Source organism: Hyperoodon ampullatus (genome assembly GCF_949752795.1).
Source record: "Hyperoodon ampullatus genome assembly, chromosome: 10".
In the NCBI taxonomy this organism is placed as follows: Eukaryota; Metazoa; Chordata; class Mammalia; order Artiodactyla; family Ziphiidae; genus Hyperoodon; species Hyperoodon ampullatus.
The window spans coordinates 70802216-70820718 of NC_136923.1; the positions used below are offsets into that span (position 1 = coordinate 70802216).

At 52.5% G+C, this 18503-nt stretch overlaps 1 protein-coding gene across 1 annotated transcript in view; it reads left to right on the plus strand.

The window, feature by feature from the left end:
• GLP1R (glucagon like peptide 1 receptor) overlaps nucleotides 1–9871 on the plus strand; it is a gene marked incomplete at both ends in the record, with an annotated part of 31705 nt that extends 21834 nt beyond the window's left edge. Inside the window, 6 exons of the mRNA XM_079713082.1 lie at nucleotides 3953–4013; nucleotides 4552–4621; nucleotides 4742–4830; nucleotides 5174–5312; nucleotides 6229–6270; nucleotides 9704–9871. Of these exons, the coding sequence (XP_079569208.1) occupies nucleotides 3953–4013; nucleotides 4552–4621; nucleotides 4742–4830; nucleotides 5174–5312; nucleotides 6229–6270; nucleotides 9704–9871 (569 nt within the window). The remainder of the gene's footprint in view (nucleotides 1–3952; nucleotides 4014–4551; nucleotides 4622–4741; nucleotides 4831–5173; nucleotides 5313–6228; nucleotides 6271–9703) is intronic.
• Between the last annotated feature and the right edge of the window lie 8632 nt (nucleotides 9872–18503).

The following is an 18503-nucleotide window of genomic DNA, read 5'->3' on the forward strand; positions in this document are numbered from 1 at the left end:
TTGAGGGGCCCACGGTGCCCACCCAGGATGGAGCCAGGAGCGGGCCCGTCTCTGGGCCTCCCACACCACAGGTCCTGCCTTCCTCCTCCCGCTTGCCACACATTCACTCACTCCTCTTGCCTGCCTCGGGCTGCCACCTGACCTCTGGGGACTTCCATGCTCCTCCCTTGATGTCCCCTCCTGCCCCTGAGCCTCTGCAAGGCTGTGCCCGGTCCAGCCCGCCTCCTCGGGAAGCTGCCTCAGGTTGCCTGGCCCCTGGCTCTGTGCTCTGTCTGGCCCTCTCGGTCTCCCTGTCCCTGTCCTCACACTTCGTCCCTTGTTGCTGATGTTCTTAGGCTACTTCATTCTGTACGGCCCCATTTAGAGTACCTTGAAAGGAGCTTTAACGTGATCAGTGTCCTGACGGCAGGGCCTTACAGACAGAGCAGGCATTGGAACCAGGCCTCCTGACTCCCAGGCCCTGGGCCCCATCACCTGTCACACAAGGTTCTCTGGCCTGCACTGCATCTCTTTAGCCCCTGAGGGCCTGGCCGAGCAATTTCAGGCCTCTGCACACAGCTTCCTGCTCCTACCCTTCCTCCCTCCTCCGCCAGGGCCCAGCCCTTCCCTGCTCGGCCTTCCTCCCCTCGCAGGCCTCTTCATCCTGCTAGGGCCGTCCAACAGGCAGTGGGCAGCTGGAGAGCCCTGCAGCTAGCTAGGGGTGGGGGCGGAGTTAGGCCACTGAGGGGAGCCCTGGGGAGGCTGTCCTCAGGGTGGGGGCATGTCTGTCCATTCTGGGAAACGGCATCAGCACTGTAGTGCTGTCACCATGGTGACCTGAGGGCAGGAACAATCTAAGGGATGGTGTGATGTGTGCAGAGGCATGTGGGTGGCTGGTGGAGGGTTTGGGGTGGGGGACGCAGTGTCTCTCAGTAGGAAATGGGAAAGGGGGTGCCAGTCCTTTCCCACCACTTCACACCCCAGCTTGGGGCTCAGAGTCTGAGGAGGCAAAAGGGCAGGGCCCAGGGGACACCCCACTTCCCAATCATAACGTCCTTTTCTTGAGGAATTGGGATGGGAGATGCAGAGAGAGACAAAGCCACAAAGACAGAAGGACAGAGAGAGACTCACAGAGAGCCCAGAGCTCTGTTGTGACGTCAGGAGGCTTGGCCCATGTTGGGATGCGCAGGAAACAACTTTTAGCTTCATATGCAAACGTAAGAATTAAAATTAGGACGCTGACACGTTGGGGGAATCCCCGAAAGGCATGTCAGCTTCTGCTGCCGTCCACGGGCGGCCGGGTGCCCCCATAACCCACCACAAGGAGGCTGCACAGGAGGGAGGCAAGTGATGGACGAGGGAATCGTTACTTCTCAGAGCCAGTTCTGTGTGTCTTAGTTCAAGCTTTTTTCTCCAGCCTGTCTTGTTGATTTTCTAAACAGGAGAAGGATGAAGCCAGCAGGGAGTGTGTCACGTTTGTAGGCGGCAGAGCGGTGCCTGCATTTTTTTTTTTTTTTTTTTTGGCTGTGTTGGGTCCTCGCTGCTGCACGCAGGCTTTTCTCTAGTTGCGGTGAGCGGGGGCTACTCTTCGTAGTGGTGCACGGGCTTCTCGTTGCGGTGGCTCCTCTTGTTGTGGAGCACGGACTCTAGGCACACGGGCTTCCGTAGTTGTGGCACGCGGGCTCAGTAGCTGTGGCTCATGGGCTCTAGAGCGCAGGCTCAGTAGTTGTGGCACACGGGCTTAGTTGCTCCGTGGGATGTGGGATCTGCCCGGACCAGGGCTTGAATCCATGTCTCCTGCGTTGGCAGGCGGATTCTTAACCACTGCGCCACCAGGGAAGCCCTGTACCTGCATTTTTAAAGACTTTGTTAAGGAGATGCTGATGAATGAATGAAGTTCACCAGGTCTGGCTGATAACATGAGTGTGCTCCCCAGTCCTGGAGTGGGGTCTCAGAGAAAGGCCAGCAGGTGCCTGGGGATGTCTAAGATGGAGGTTTCCAGACATGTGTGTGGCTCAGGGTGTTGGCATGTTCTTGCCTGGACAGCTTCCCTTCTCTCATTGATACACTGACCCACTCACTCATTTGTTCATGCATTCCGTTTTTACTGGACATCTTCTATGTGGCAGGCTCTGCGCTACGTGCTGGAGCCTTTGGAGGCCATCTGCCTCTTGTCCAATCTCATGAAGGCCTGTTACTAAAGCATCTTGGATGCTGAGAGGTCAGGGTTATATAAAAATAAATGGCCAAGGAGAGAGCTATCTGATGACAGCGCTGGTCAGCCGTGAGCCGCTCTGCTTCCCCCAGCTGTCTGCACCGTCAAGCACAGTAGCTCCAGGATTACGAGCTGCTCTGTAGCTGCTGTTGAGTGGACATCCGTGTGCTGAGAATGTGGGTGATGGTGATGGGAAAGGCAATGAAGTGGGTTCTGCCCTGGAAATGTGCTCCTGGGGGAGACCCCTGAAGCCACACATGTATACACATGGACCCCCCTCCACCACACACACATCGTGTCCACACCCCTTAATATGTATGCTCTTACTAGTCTCAGACACCCACATCTCCATCCCTGAGAGGCACTGATAGAGACAGGCATGGAGAGAGTTGGTGCGGAATGCCATTGAGGGTGGTGGCATTGTGGTCCTGTGTTCTAGTCCCACCTGTGTCCTCCTAAGCTGCCTATCCATCTTCTCATCTGTCACACGAGGATGGACAATCCAATTTTAAGTCAACAAACACATATTGAGCTCCCAGGTGAGATGGGCGCTGAGGCTCTGGAGATGAATGAGGCTTTGTCCTCAAGGAGCTGGAAACCAGTGTATTAGTTACCTATGCTGCGTAACAAATGACCCCACACTTAGCTGCTTAAGACAACAATTATGTCTCCCAGTTTCTATGGTCAGAATTCTGGGTTCAACTGAGATGTGTGCCTCGGGCTCAGGATCTCTAAGAGAGGTGCAGTTCAGCTGTCAGCCAGGGTAGGTGTCATCTCAAGGCTTAACAGGTTGGAGAATCCACTTCCAAGCTCACTGTTGAGCTTGTTGGCAGGAAGCTCAGGTCCAGGCTGGCTGTTGGCTGGAGGCCTCCCTCCCTTGCCACAGGGGACTCTCTAAGTGCCCTCATGACACAGCAACTGGTGTCCCCCAGGGCTAGTGATCAAATTAAGAGAGAAAGAGCCCAAGACATGTCTTTTATAACCTTTGAAGACCATCTTTTATAGCCTAATCTCAGAAGTCATATGCCATCACTTCTGTACGTTATTGGTCACACAGACCAATTTGGATACAGTGTGGACCGCACCTGGGTGGGAATACCAGGGGTGGGGTGGTTGGAGGCCATCCTAGAGGGTGCCCACCACACCATCCGGCCTCAGCCATGTGGTCAGCATTGTGGTAGCTGTTGTTACTGTGGCCACTGTGCAGTCAGTTGGGCTGTCAGCGTCAAGGACAGGGCTCCTATCCAGGCTTCTGCCCAGCCACGTGCAGGGGCATGGGGATAGGGGCAGGAGCCTGGAGGGGCTTCAGTGCCTAGAGGAGTTGACTGAGATGGACAGGTGGGCCGATGCAGGGGTGGGTGGCATCAGAGAGTTGGCCTGTTCCCACCTCGTCCAGCATGGCCTCCCTACCCCACTCTTTGGCCCCGTCTCTCGCTACTTGGGTGTCTTTGTCCTTGTGTCTCAGCCAGGACCCTGGGGGCCAGCCCTGACAGTGAGCCTGGCCCGCGGGAGGGGGAGGGCTGTGAGGACTCTGATGAAGAGTCTGGGGTGTTGGGGTGGGTGGTTCCTGCCACCTCTTCTCCGAAGCACCCAGACCGGCCTAGTTCCATACCTGCCAGAAAGTGTGGCTTGGGGCCAGGCAAGGAGAGGGGCTGGAGGCGGGAGAGGCCCTGGTAGGAGAGGCCTCTGGGTGTGCCTAGCGGTGGCTCTGGCCTGCCAGCTCCTCTCCCCCCTCTCTCTCTCCCTCTCTCCTCTTAGGTGTTCCCCTGCTGTTTGTTATCCCCTGGGGCATTGTCAAGTACCTCTATGAGGACGAGGGGTGAGTGTCCTTCCTGCTCTGAGGGGGTGAGGGGTATGCTGAGGTCCCTGTCCTCAAACCCCATGGGTTTCCTTGGCCCCCGGCGTGTGCAGCTGCTGCCTGTTGAGGGGGTAAACTGAGGGACCAGGAGCTAAATTTATGAATTTAGTTCTCTAGTCCCCCTCCCTCCCCCTCCCCGGATTGTATGATGACAAGAGTGCTGGGTCTGTGGGGTCCATGGTCCCCCCCCTGCAGGTTTTTCTGTAATAACTGTGAGTGAAACGTTTCTGTTATTTTGTGTTTGATGCTGAGTACACACACGAGTGTGACTGTAGGTTAATGAAGGGGCTGTGCGTATCTGTGTGTGTGAATGTGTATCCAGGACTGTGTGTGTGTGTGAGTCCTGGGACTGGTTGTCAGGTAGCTCCTGATGGCAGTGTTTGTGTGGGTCTGGGTGTGTCACTTTGCATGCCCACATGTCTTTGTGTGCCCTGTGCCTGCACTGGGAGCTGGGGGGTCTGTGTGTCCAACCGGGTGCCCGTGTGTCTCTTCTCTCTAGCTGCTGGACCAGGAACTCCAACATGAATTACTGGCTCATCATCCGGCTGCCCATTCTCTTTGCCATCGGGGTGAGTGACGCTGTGGGGTGGGAGAGGGAGCTGCTGTGGGCCCGGGTGGCACTGGGCGGAGGAGCGGGGAGAGAGGGTGTCTTGAGAGGGCCTCCAGCCACCCTCCCCTCTGCCCTGCAGGTGAACTTCCTCATCTTTGTCCGGGTTATCTGCATTGTGGTGTCCAAACTGAAGGCCAATCTCATGTGCAAGACAGACACCAAGTGCAGGTGACGTAACTGAGCTGCCTTTGCTGGGCACCCTCAGCCCTTCCTTCCGGCAGAGTCAGAGATCCTGGGGTGCTGAGCTTGGATCCCTACGTGATCTTTCTTCCTCCACCCAGGCCTGGCCTGGGACCCCAAGCCTTGCCCTCACCCCTGTACCTGGGCAGCTCCTGGGCTTCTGGGGGTCTCCACCTCTACTTCCTCCCCTCCAGGCAGCCTGTCCCAGGGTATTCGGTGGGGGAGGATGTCTGTGACCGAGATACCAGGGCTTGGCAGGGGTTGGGGGGCACAGAACAGGGAGAAGAGTCCACGGGAGAGGTCCAGAATGCCACCTCCACCCTGCCCCCAGGCTCGCCAAGTCCACGCTGACGCTCATCCCCCTGCTGGGGACCCACGAGGTCATCTTCGCCTTCGTGATGGACGAGCACGCCCGGGGCATGCTGCGTTTCATCAAGCTGTTCACAGAGCTCTCCTTCACCTCCTTCCAGGTGACCTCGAGGCTGGGGCCTCCCTCGAGCAGTCTCAGGGTGGGGATGGAGGGGGGACCAGCCTGTATCATGCAGATAGGCAGCCTGAGGCCTGGGGGGAAAGTGGCCCTTACGCAAGTTATGTGGTTGGAGCAGAGCCAGAGTCCCCAGGTGTGCTGACACCCAGGACAGTCTTCTCTATGAGCACACTGGACAAGAAGTCTTCCCGGATGTCGCCGAGGGCACCCAGCCCGGCATGGCAACTGCTGTCCACTGGGCTGCTAGCTGGCGGCAGGTACCCTGTCAGGTGCTTTACACACATTGTGCAGCTAATCCTAGCAGAATCCCAGGAGGTGTGCAGGATTATCCCATTTTCCAAAGGAGGAAACTGAGGCTCAGAGATGTTACAATGAGATTTTCCAGGTCGCATAGTTTCCAAAGCCAAGAATTGAGCCTCTCCACTAGTATTAGATGATGCTGAGGGGGTGCGAATGTCAGTGGGGGTGTAGGAATATAAGAAACTGGCCCCAGCTCCTCAAATGTCTTATGGGATGGCCACGAGCACGTGGGTCCACGCGTGTGCACTTACACATGTGCACACACACAAATAGATCACAGGCCTGGAGCACTGGGGCTCCTGAGTGAACGAATAGGTCCAGGCAGGGAAAATTCCGTGTGATCAGAGGTGTACTTTCTCAGCTCAGGCCTCCTCCAGGAGCGGCTGGTCGAAGAACTTCCACAGTTTCTGAGCAAGGGGTCTTCTCATTCCTCCAGAAAGGAAAGGAGAAGGAACCCACCGCCCCCATTTCTGGCCCTGACTGGGCTGCCCAGTCTAAGGAGGGGGATGTTGGGGCAGAGCCCCAAGGAGCTTCAGACTAGGCCTGCCTGCCGGGCGCCTCCCTCCCCTCCCTCCTGCTGACATGACTCTTGCTTCTAGGGGCTGATGGTGGCCATCTTGTACTGCTTTGTCAACAATGAGGTAAGGCCTGCGGAGGGACGTGGAGCCCTGGTGGGCTGCTACCATTGGCCGTCCTGTGGTTGTGCAGTGGGGTTCAGTCTTTTCAGCTGAAATCCCTACTCACCCCACTGAGGCACTGGAGTGGAGGAGGCACCTTATCCCTGTGTGGTTTCCTGTGCCTGGGTCTCTCCATCTCTCTTTCTCTCTCACATACACACATACATGTGCAGGATGCCCTAACCATATATGAACTTGGGGAAGACCCAGCCTCACATTAAGAGGGTCTTGAGTGAACAAGGGGTGGTGACTGTTACAAGTCACATGCTTGGGGCTTTAAAAATCACCATCTCATTTACTTGTCCCTGCCTCCCCGCAGAAAATACCCCTGCTAAAATTCTGGTTTCGATATTCTCATTTCTCACACATGAGAACGTTGAAGATCAGAGTCAGAGACACGCCCCAGGTTTGGCCTGGAAATAGTGCAGAGTCAGGATTGAAATGAATTCTGACTGGAAGGAGAAAGCTCCCTTCTGTGCGTGCAGGCAAGGACCCTGTCCACCATGGGAAGCCACCTGTGGCTTCCTGGTGGCTGGGGTCGGGGTCAGGGGTTCTTGCTGAGCAGATCCCCAGCTGGCCTCTCCCCTCGGGCTCTCCCAGGAGACCCTGCTCGGAGCGCCCAGAGAGCCTGCCTTGTTCAGGCACATTGCCCGGTTCCTTTCAACCCTCTGCAGACGCCTCAGGCCCTGGCTCCTCCAGGCCCATGGACAGACATGTCACCATCACTGGGTCACAAAAACACACATGGCTCCTGGGCTGAGACCTCTGTCCATAAGAGCTGTTCTCCAGATCCAGGGTTGCCTTGGCAATGCGGGGTACTTGTGACCCAAGGAGAAAAGATGGCCCTGGCATTGGTCCTGCGTGGCTGCCAAGGCCTGCGCCAGCTGCCAGTGAGCGGGGAGTGGGCACAGGGGAGGGGAGGCCTGGGGGTGGCTTTGCTGTGGCTCTTGTGACTCAGGAGCCTGAATGCTGGTCCTGAGTTCTGCTCCTACCCGGCTGTGCGACCGGGGCAGTCACTGCTTCTCTCTCCAAGTGTAAATGCAGGTGAATGAGCTTTGCCAACTCAGCCCAAATCCCAGAGCCTGGCGTGGTGCCCGGCCCGAGGACATCAGAGGCAGGAATGAGGGTAAACTGAGGGTGAGGCATGCTGACAGGAGTGCTAGGACAGGGGTCCAGGATTCATGTTGTCTTTGTTGTTTCACTGTGAGAGCTCAGTAATAGAAGAAACCCAATGTCAGGTGCTCGTTTAGTCAGTCATTTATTCATTTGGCTCATTTAAAACAACACGTATCGGGAGTACCTGATATATGCTGGGCACTGTGCGAGGTCCAGGAAGGAAGGTGTGGTCCCGGCCCTCGTGGTGCACCTCCCAAGTGTGGGGGAGGCGGGGAGACACGGCCAGAAACAAGCGTGGCCTAGAGTCATGGGCAGGGACTTCCCTGGCAGTCCAGTGGTTAAGACTCCATGCTTCCAGTGCAAGGGGTGTGGGTTCGATCCCTGGTCAGGGAGCTAAGATCCCACCCGCCGCAGGGCATGGCCAAAAAAAAAGTTTAAAACAAAGAGTCATGGACGGCAGGAGACCAAGGGTTCAGACACCGGTTTTGGAGTCAGCCCAGATCTAGGTTCAGGTCCTGGCTGAGATTGGGAGAAATACTTACATCTCTGCACCTCAGTTTCCTTACCTTTAAGCAGGGACTAACATGAGCTGCCTCACAGGATTGCTGTGAAAGTTAATAATCTATGGAGAGTGCTGGGCATATAGTAAGCGCCCCGTGAATGATGGTTTCTAATGACAATTGTCATTACGGGGGCCACAGCAGAGGTTCAGGAAAAGTGCTGAGGGAGAGGGAGGCGGAAGGGGACACAGTCCTGGTCCTGTCCGACTTCTTGCTGGTATCCGTGAGACCTCTCCAGTCCCCGAGGTGGCTTCCCATGGGTGTGCCTCAGTTTACCGTCTCTCTCCCCACCTCCCCAGTTAAGGGCTGTGCCACAAGACTGGCCTGCCTGCTGCTGCACAGGCAGAGGCCACCACCGGTCTCGGGTGTCCTCATCCCAGCTGTCAACACACGCGTCACACACACAGCCGGGTATCGAACTGGCACAGAGCAGGGGGGGCCATGGGTGGTGTCTGCTCAGCCTCCTTCCCTCACCCAAGCCTGGGCTTGGTGACGCTGCCTGGGATACTGGGGCCATCCTGGCAGGCAGGCTCTGGGCCATCTCAGCTTCACTCAGTTCAGAGAAAGTTCTTTTAAGGAATGGCATGCGGCCACACCAGGTACCCTGCTGGGCTTAGCTATATGGATGGCAGCCCTGCAGGAAGAGAACCGGGGTGTTTGCACAGGGATTGATGGGGCTGCTGACAGCTGGCTGTCCTGGTGGCTGGGGCCTGAGAGGGAGAGCCCAGGCCCCAGATACCCTCATGTGGGGAGGCCTGGTGGCAAGGCGGTGGGGGTCGGGGGGGGCATCAGAGAAGCTCTGGAAAGCAAACATATGGCACATCCCCTGGCAGGGCACTCCAGATGCCCTGGGCTGGCTGTGCAAGTTCCAGCAGCCTGTCTGGGGGACCAGAATCATGGGCCATCACAAGGAACCACGGCATTGCCTCAAGCCCTCAAGTGAGTTGGGCTCTGCGGCGTTACTTGGTTTGTATCCTTCTGCTCCCACAACCTGGTCCCCAAGCATCAGCTCTCGAGAAGGCTTTTCCTGATGGGGAGGCTAAGCCCAGCACAGCAGGGATTCTGGTTGGTTGAACTCACCTGGGCTGCACCCACCATGGGGTGGGGCCAGTTCCTGGATGGGATTAGTTCAAATCCAGGCTGAGAAGCCCTTGTCCACAGCCCCCTCTTCACTGCTGCTACTAGTCCCAGCCTCATTCTCCCCGTCTCCTCTTCCTCCCCCACGAGGCACTGGGGCCTGGATAAAAGCCTTCAGGGAGTTTAGAAAGGTCTGGTGTGGACACCATGAGGGGCAGGGAGGGCTGTCCCTCTTCTCAGTCATCCAAGCTGAAATCGGCAGAGTGCTTGCTCTGAAGTCAGATTCTCTCTTTTCCTTTTCTTCTCTCTCCCATCTTCCGTCTCCCCGCATCTCTGTCACTCCTTCTCTTCCGTTAAATAATAATGTGATGGATTGTAAAAGGTACTTAGCTGAGTCACAGAGTTTAGAGATGGAAGAGACCAATTAGATCATCAAGCCCGGCTCTTTCCCGAGAAGAAGCAGAAAATAGGAGACAACGATAAACAATTTTATTGGGATATTAATTTAGGCGCCCGGAGGCCTTGACTTGTGTCACTTAATATAATGCGGTGGATTTTTTCTCTTCCCTACTAATGTAATAATGGGGCCATATTGTGGGCAGTTGGTTTGCATGATGGCTTTTGCTTCCCTCCTCCCACGGAAGGTCCAGATGGAGTTTCGGAAGACCTGGGAGCGCTGGCGGCTCGAGCACCTGCACGTCCAGAGGGAGAGCAGCATGAAGCCCTTCAAGTGTCCCACCAGCAGCCTGAGCTGTGAGGGCACAGTGGGCAGCAGTGTGTACGCGGCCTCCTGCCAGGCCTCCGGCAGCTAAGACTCCAGCACTTGCCCTCCCTGTGGTCTCGCCGCCGGCTGGGCAGCCATCCCAGGTGGGAGAGACCCTCCCGGGGAACGGGGGAAGGGAGTGCAGGGGGAGCTACACATGCACACACACATACTTCCCTGCTTTCCCTCCCTAAGCCCATCCATCAGACAGGCAAATGGGCATTGCCTCCTGGGACCTGTGGACACATTTTCTCTGAGGAGAAGCAGCCTGTTAATTTGATCACTGTGGCGGGCAGAGAAGAAGAAAAAGCGATTGCTGCTAAAACGAGGAGGATTTCTTCCTGTTAAGTCACAAGGCCCCTGGGGTTCCCCCGGACTCAAACTCAAGGTCAATGGCTTATTAGTGGGGCTGGGGCTTGTAAGAGGACGTGGCTCCGAAGGAGGCGGATGCAACCTCAGCCAAGCACGGAGCTTGGGTAACGCCAGCCACCCCCGACCTGCCTCCTCGTTAAGGGAGCCCAGGCACATGTCCGGGTTGCTCATTTCCCTCATCTGGGCCCTCATCTCACCATCCACTGCCCCAGCAGGTGGTGTTGAGAATGAACATTGAGAAGGTGCCCGAAAGTTTTCTTTTCTGGTCCTTCCTTCTTCCCTGGATATTTGAGTTGCTTTGGTGCCTGTACCCACCACACCCAGGGAACCAAGGCAGGCCCGCCACCCAGGAGTCCAGCCCTGGGTATGAGCTCTGAATACTATTCTAGAGATGCTCAGGAATCCTGTGGGGCTCATCTAGGGGACTTCAGGAATGTCCATGCTGGGGGTGTATACTTGTTACTGTGGGAACCCGTAAGGCAGAGAGAGATTGCCTCCACCTCTCCATGGACGTGCTTTTTACTTGTGAACAGATTATGTATCTTGCATGGGTGTTTGGGTGCGCCCTCTTAACTTTAGGGGATGTGACCAAGAAGAGACTCTTTCTGGGGACTCTACCAGTCCCCACTGTGACCATGGAGGCAGGTTTCCCCTGCCCTTTGAAATTCCCCCACTTGGGAGCTTGGATGTACTTTGCTCATTTTTCTCTATTGCTGTGAATAGTCTGTATGTGCACGTGTGCAACTCTGATTTCTCCCACTACGTACTAAATCACTAAGTCACTGTGGTGGTTTTCATGTTGCTTAGGGTTGTGGGATAGATATTGATTTGACTCATCCATGCTTTGAGCTACTGAATGTTTGCCCTGCCTCCAGCCTCAGCCCATAAATGATGAGCATCAGAGAGGCTAGAGGGGGAAAACCTAGCACTCCTGCCCCAGCCATAGGGGAAAAGCAGGCATGTAGCACCACTGCAGAGACCGAGACAAAAGGGGAACAGCCATACCACAGAGGCTGGCAATTCAGTTCATGGATGTGGAACTCAGAGCAGAAGAGAACTCTTGGGAGTCCAGACCTCCTGGGAGAGCAGAAGGAGAATCTCTGGATGAATTCCTTTATGACTTGGTCTTTCCCTCCTCCTTTTTGAGTGGCGGGGACCCTCCCCTAAAGCCTCGTGCCAGACACATCCTCCTCTGCCCCTCAGAGAGGCACGTGATGTGCAGGGAAAATAATAATGGGGCGTAAAACACATGAAGCAGGAAATTTCTTATACTCCAGCTTCAGTGAAGTGTTGTGTTTATGTTAATAGGGAAGTGGAACCTCAGGCTAAAGAAAGGACTTGTGAGGACTGCCTCCTTGACTGAGAAAATGTAGACAGGTGGGGGCAAGGACAGTCCTGCTTCCCCAGAATACGGGCAAACTCCCCGACGGCCATCTCGCATTGCATTTGCTTTTCTCTTCAGAGTGGCGAGTGCGGGGGCCGGGGGGAGAAAAGTGCTGGTGGGTTGATTGGGGGGAATACAGCTCTGGTGCAAGTGTTTCCATTTTGGATAAACTGAAAACATTTGAGAATCATTAATATGCTACACAGCAACAAAGAAAGAGACCGATTGATAGTATCGTCAAGAAATAAATTTTTGAGGGGAAGAATTGTGGGGAGAAGGTACTTAGGCGCTTGGGACGCTCAGACCATTTGGTTTACACTGTAAGTTCTTTTTCCAATTGGTACTGATTCTTGGTTTCAGAATGCTCATCACACCCCCGTGCCCCAAGCCTTTTAACACCGAGGAACGGTTTCCTTATCAGATACATACCAGATGCTGAATTGAAGAAATATTTTCTTTGCTCCAAGACCTGCACTATTAATATTCATTTGAGTGGCAGTGCACTCTCTCCAAGGCTATTCCCAAACTGTCCTAAGCTAAATACAGCACTCTTAACAGATCTGGGAACTATCGAATGCAGTGTCCTCAGAAATTCCACTAGCTGTTTCCATGCCTGGTGCCATAAGTCTGGAGCTTGCTGAGAACACTCTTGCTTGCCTCTGTCCTGGGGGTACTGTCACTGACCAGCAGGATTAGGTGTTTTGTGAGTTGTGCAGTCAGGTCGCATTACTGTCATGAAGAGAGGCTGAGTTCAGCGCACTGGCCAGCTCCCCCCCTGAACTTGCAAGGGGCTTAAATCATGTCAACTCATCTTTTCATATGAATCTTTGGAGCCACTAAATCACAGAACTGAGACAACTCACTTACAATGCAAAGTTGCCTTCCCTTTAAAACAACTTTCCTGATTTGCATGCCTGATTTGCAATTGCCTCAATGCAACTGATGCTGAAGACTACAGCAGCGGAGTTCTCAGAGACTCAGAGCAGGGAAAGATCCTGGAGATCTCTCCGCTCTGGTCTAGAGAATTGAGGAGGGGAGCTTGCAGAGGTGATCTGCCCAAGGTCACAGTGCTAGATGGTGGCTGAGCTGGGCTAGGACCCAGGCCAACTTCCACCTCCCAGTCCAGTGAAGCCTCTGGAAAGGATAGGTGAAAAATGTAAATGGCCATTCAAGACACTCTAAGTGAAATTTGGCAGTGTTATCTGGAGTTTCAAAGAGAAAACACAGCAGCAGAAATAGACAAGTCAGATGGCACAGGTGCCATCTCCTCAATGATTTATACCGCTGAGAACAGGGGGAGGGTGTGCTTTACTCCCTACTCTAGTACCTCATTCATCCTTGTCTTAAAATTAAGAAATGAAATGCATCAGAGCACATGTATACATAGAAACAGCAAGTGAGCTTTTCTTTTAACATCTCTATTGAGGAATAATTGCTTTACAATGGTGTGTTAGTTGCTGCTGTATAAAGAAGTGAATCAGCTACACGTACATATATATCCCCATATCCCTCCCTCTTGCATCTCCCTCCCACCCCTCTAGGTGGTCACAAAGCACCGAGCTGATCTCCCTGTGCTACGCAATATAAATGAACATTGTGGTACATGACATTTTTTTTTAACATGACTATTTTTGAATTATGGTTTTCTCAGGGTATATGCCCAGTAGTGGGATTGCTGGGTCATGTGGTAGTTCTGTTTATAGTTTTTTAAGGAACCTCCATACTGTTCTCCATAGTGGCTGTATCAATTTACATTCCCACCAACAGTGCAAGAGGGTTCCCTTTTCTCCACACCCTCTCCAGCATTTATTGTTTGTAAATTTTTTGATGATGGCCATTCTGACCAGTGTGAGGTGCTACCTCATTATAGTTTTGATTTGCATTTCTCTAATGATTAGTGATGTTGAGCATCCTTTCCTATGTTTGTTGGCAATCTGTATATCTTCTTGGGAGAAATGTCTATTTAGGTCTTCTGCCCATTTTTGGATTGGGTTGTTTTTTTTGATATTGAGCTGCATGAGCTGCTTGTATATTTTGGAGATTAATCCAGGTGAGCCATTTTTGACACCAAATCCAGCACTCTTTTAATGGGTTGGCTTAATGTTTTTCTGATGCATCTGTGCTTGTTTGAGAAGTTGTACTGATAGCCACACATAGTGGACAAAAAGAACCTAAAAACCTGACCCTCTTCTTTGCCTCTCTAGTGCTCCCTGAAGTTGGAGAAGACTAGCAAACTGGGCAACTTTAGCCTAGCAAAGATGGCACAGCCTCCACGGAGGGCAAACACAGTCAGTTCACATCCATGTCCCAAAAGGCTTGGTCCCCTCATTGGTGTGGGCCATGTTTCAGCAGCTGCTGTCCCCATTCCCTCCTGTTTCTTCCAGAAGCAAAGAACACTGTGTGTGTGTGTGTGTGTGTGTGTGTGTTGTGCATAGCAGCATCAAGTTAGATGATGAATCCAGAGTCATCCCACCCACTGTGAAGGTCAGGGGACCGCACAGCCTGGGGCAAGGATGGGTGGGAGCCTGAACGATAGATGCTTCCTCTCCATGCACAGACAGGGCTCCCATTATTGCTAATGCCTGCGACGTGCTCAGGGAAGGCAAGATATACTCCAAAGGGTTATTTTCCCTCCACTGAATTGATTCTAATCTACAGCGCTGACCCTGCTTTTGGTTCCTAAGAGCCAAACTGTGTAAAAAATATGTCAGCTTACTCTGCTAAGACAGCTATGTGAATGACATGCTAAAACTCAACAGAAACCAAATTAGTATCAACGCTTTTTTTTCCTTTTCACGGCTGCAGCGAATTTTCTTGGGGGGAGAAAAATGACCCAATGACCTGCTGGCTCAAACCAGCTCTCCTGCCCCCTGCCGAGGGTGATATCAAGGAAGCGTTGTTAAGCAGTATAATTTCAAACAAAGCCACAGAGTGTCCACAGTATCTATAATTATTTCTGCTCTGTGGATACAGATTGGCAGGAAGCAGATAAGCATAATCATTTTCCAATTAACCCCCCAAAGTCTTTTGGACTTGGCCGATATCTGAATCTATCCGAGGAGAGAGTTTTCTCTCTTCCCTTTCTCCCATTCCAACCAGTTTTTGGGGATCTCATCCAGCAGGGGTGCATTTTTCCCCTGAGGCATCCGACCTCCTCCCCAGCCCCACAGTTACCCCCTCTCACCTCCCATCCCTGAGGTGAGCTTCCCACACTTCTCCCCCCGGCTGCCTCAGTAAGAGGTGACCCTGCCAGCTGTGGTGGGAATGCCGTGCTCTCGGCTGTGACCAATTTCAGGGTGCAGCTGAGAGGGAGGCGTTGCCAGGGCTGAAGTGATGCCCCACATCCCACACTCTGGCACAGTGAGGGGCATTGCAGCCAGCAGCGTGGATCCTAACTTACACTGGGGTTATGCAACCTTTCGGATGGGGCGCGTCAAAACTATCAGTCGTCAGTCAACCCCGACAATCTAGCGTGACTAATTATCTGTGTCAGAGCAATCCAGGAGAAGAAAAACATATATAAATGAGAGTGTTTGGATTTGGTGGGAAAAAAAAAGAGCTCCCAGCAAAGTTTGGAACATATAACAAGTTAGGGTCTAGGCTTTCCTGCAAGGGGAACCAGTGGGGGTGGTCAGGAAGGGGCAAGATTCGCAGCAGACAGACAGATCTTGCCAAATGGTTCACGCTTTACTTCCAAGTCTGCAGTTCCTCTAAGCTCCTCCCACTAAAAATAATCACACCCTCAGAGCAGATAAACCTGAACATTAGTTTTGGAGGGGGGGGTTGATGCAGAGCTTAGATGCACCAAGAGAGACGTGAGCCAAGCTCTCAGGAGGGACAAAGCTGAATGTTGTCTTCAGCGCTCTCGGGGGATGTTTGAGCTTCATGAATGTTTAAACAAGATAATCTTCATGTGATTTCTTAATGCATAAATTCATGTAAAATATGACCTGCGCCTATAGGTAGCAAATGTGTCTGGTGTATAATTCCTTGTACAGATGTGAATGGATTCAGGCTCTTTCCTAATTTGCCTTGTAAGTCAAATAAAAGCCTGTCGTTACTGTGTCTTTCCTGCTCTTCCTTGGGAGGAGGAGGTTTTCTGCAATGTTGACCCAGGTGACTCATGGTGCAGTGGGAAAACACAAGAGATGCCGTTTCCAGCCCAAGGGGTTGGGGGGGAGAATCCTTGCTCATTACTCATATCGTGATTTTCATCTTCAAAGCACTGACCAAGTACTAACTTATTCATCGCAGCCTTTGTGCAGGGACTGCACTGTCATTTAATTAGGGAAGTCGGGTGGTCGAGTGGCTTACACAGTGACTGAAAGCCATATGGATGGGTATTTAATTCCACTCATTCATTTGATCTCCTGTCTAAATGAATTCAGTCCATTAAATCCATCTTTTAAAAAATGCTATAAAAGCACGAACCTTGTGTGCAAAGCAGCCACAGAATTTGAATGGAGCTGCCACTAAGAGATTCATCTTCAGAAAAATGAACTTTTCTCCAGTTTTAATAATCGCACGCTCTCCGGATTTGCAACTCGGTCTCACGGAAGAGCAGAGGAATTGCAGGTTCTCCCTAGTCCCTCCACCATTTCAGTCACCCCTGTTGGAAGATCACTGTACTGTACTTACCTGAATGTCTCCTTAAACACACCTTTTTTAGACAAGCTGTGGGAATTGTTCCTTTCAGACATAAGAATCATAATTCTTACTCTGAGAGCAAACTATAAATACAGCCAATTCCTGAGACGTGCAGACAGAACATCCGCATTTTGGTTTGTCTGTACCCGTCCTGCTTTCAGCTTCATTCCCTCCCCTGTCGACAGTCTCGCCTTTCTGGGTCCTCATTCTGCCGCTCAGCAGGAGCAGGATGGAGCCAGGAGGTTTCTTCTCCCTTTCCCGCCTCCAGGAAAACACCTGCCCAAACCAGGAACGACCGCCACGTTTGTACGACATATGACTCAGATAGAGGCGACCTCAGGGAAAAAGGTGCACTGTGGCTTAATGGGGCTTAGCCCCAGCCTGAAGAAAGGGTAAGCGGAGCTGCCTGCTCTGCTGAGGGCCAGCCACGGAGGAAATAAATGAGAATTGCTGGCCTCCAGACCCACCCATGTTCACACGCGTTGTAAAGCCACATTCCAGGGACTGATGCCCCACCGGTGTGAAGGATCTCACTCATATGCCATGTGTGTTGACATTCCCAAGGGGTCGGAATCTCCCCCCCCAACCCAAAATCTTCAGTCACTCTCCTCTCAAAAGCCTATGCCATAAATGTGCTATTCAGTATCTTTCAATCTCTCCACCCTCCCTCTCTCTCTCTTTCTCTTACACACACATTTCTCTACAGAGAAATACTGAAAACAGGTCTCCCTTACCAGAAATAGTGGGGATAAAACCCCAGCAGTACAAACTGGAATAGATGACAAATGTAGCTGGAGAGTTGGAGAACACAGGAAAATCGATTCAATATGGGGACAAGGAAGGAGTAGAAACTGAGTGTCCTCAAAGGTGGGAAGGATAGGTGGGAAAGAGACGATGAAGAGGCCAGAACATAAGCAAAGTGAGTAACGAAAAACAGCAGGCTGTCTAAATGTGAAAAAGAGCCGTAGTGAAAGAGGGGAGGAAATTGCGGAGGTAGAAGAAAGAATGAGAATTACAAGTGGCGAGCCACAGCGGGCCAAGTTGGGAGCTTGTCTCTAGTCAATGTTATTAACTCCTTCTTCCATAAATCTGAGCTCTTCCCCTGGAGAGTTCTCTAATCCCAAACTGTGACAGATTATTTTCTTTGGTACAAAGGCTCATTTTAACTAACATAATGATTTTAGAAAGAGAAGAAGACCCACAGCCTAGAGCAAATCCAATAAAAAAAATTTTTCCCCACTGATACAGGACTCCAGTGTTAGAATGAATTACTGTGGCTCTTCCTCATGTAGGACCAATAGACCTCAGAATATATCGGTGTTACAACCTCCAAGAATAAAATCAATAGCTGAGAATTATAAATGCTGAGCAGTCCCATGCCAAGGGATGGGAAGCTCTTTGGGGCTGAAGCAGGCTGGTAACACCTGGAGGGGACTGGTAAGCAGTTTTTTGTTTTGTTTCTTAACTTTCCGTATCTCTAGGGTGAAAGAACAAGGACTTGAAATAATGTTTACAGAAGCGTTTTCAGTGCCAATGACCTAAGGTCCAATTAGAAACACAGTTCAGGACTTGGAAACATAACTACACAAGTTTAATAGCTACAAAAAAAGTCCATGGCTACTCTGCCTTTTAGGTCCAATCTTCAACAATCTATAACCATTTACGTACATTTCGGGCTTAAAAAGACAAGTGTTGACTTCCGGGGAAGATGGCGGAAGAGTAAGACGCGGAGATCACCTTCCTCCCCACAGATACACCAGAAATACAGCTACACGTGGAACAACTCCTACAGAACACCTACTGAACTCTGGCAGAAGACCTCAGACCTCCCAAAAGGCAAGAAACTCCCCACGTACCTGGGAAGGGCAAAGCGGAGAGATTCCCGCATAGAGGATCGGTGCCGACCGGCACTCACCAGCCCGAGAGGCTTGTCTGCTCGCCTGCTGGGGCGGGCGGCGCTGGAAGCTGAGGCTCGGGCTTCGGTCAGAGCGCAGGGAGAGGACTGGGGCTGGCAGCGAGAACTCAGCCTGAAGGGGACTAATGCGCCACAGCTAGCCGGGAGGGAGTCCGGGAAAACTCTGGAGCAGCCGAAGAGGCAAGAGACTTTTTCTTCCCTCTTGGTTTCCTGGTGCGCGAGGAGAGGGGATTAAGAGCGCTGCTTAAAGGGGCTCCAGAGATGGGCGCGAGCCGGGCTAAAAGCGCGGACCCCAGAGACGGGCGTGGGATGCTGGGGCTGCTGCTGCCGCCTCCAAGAGGCCTGTGTGCGAGCGCAGGTCAC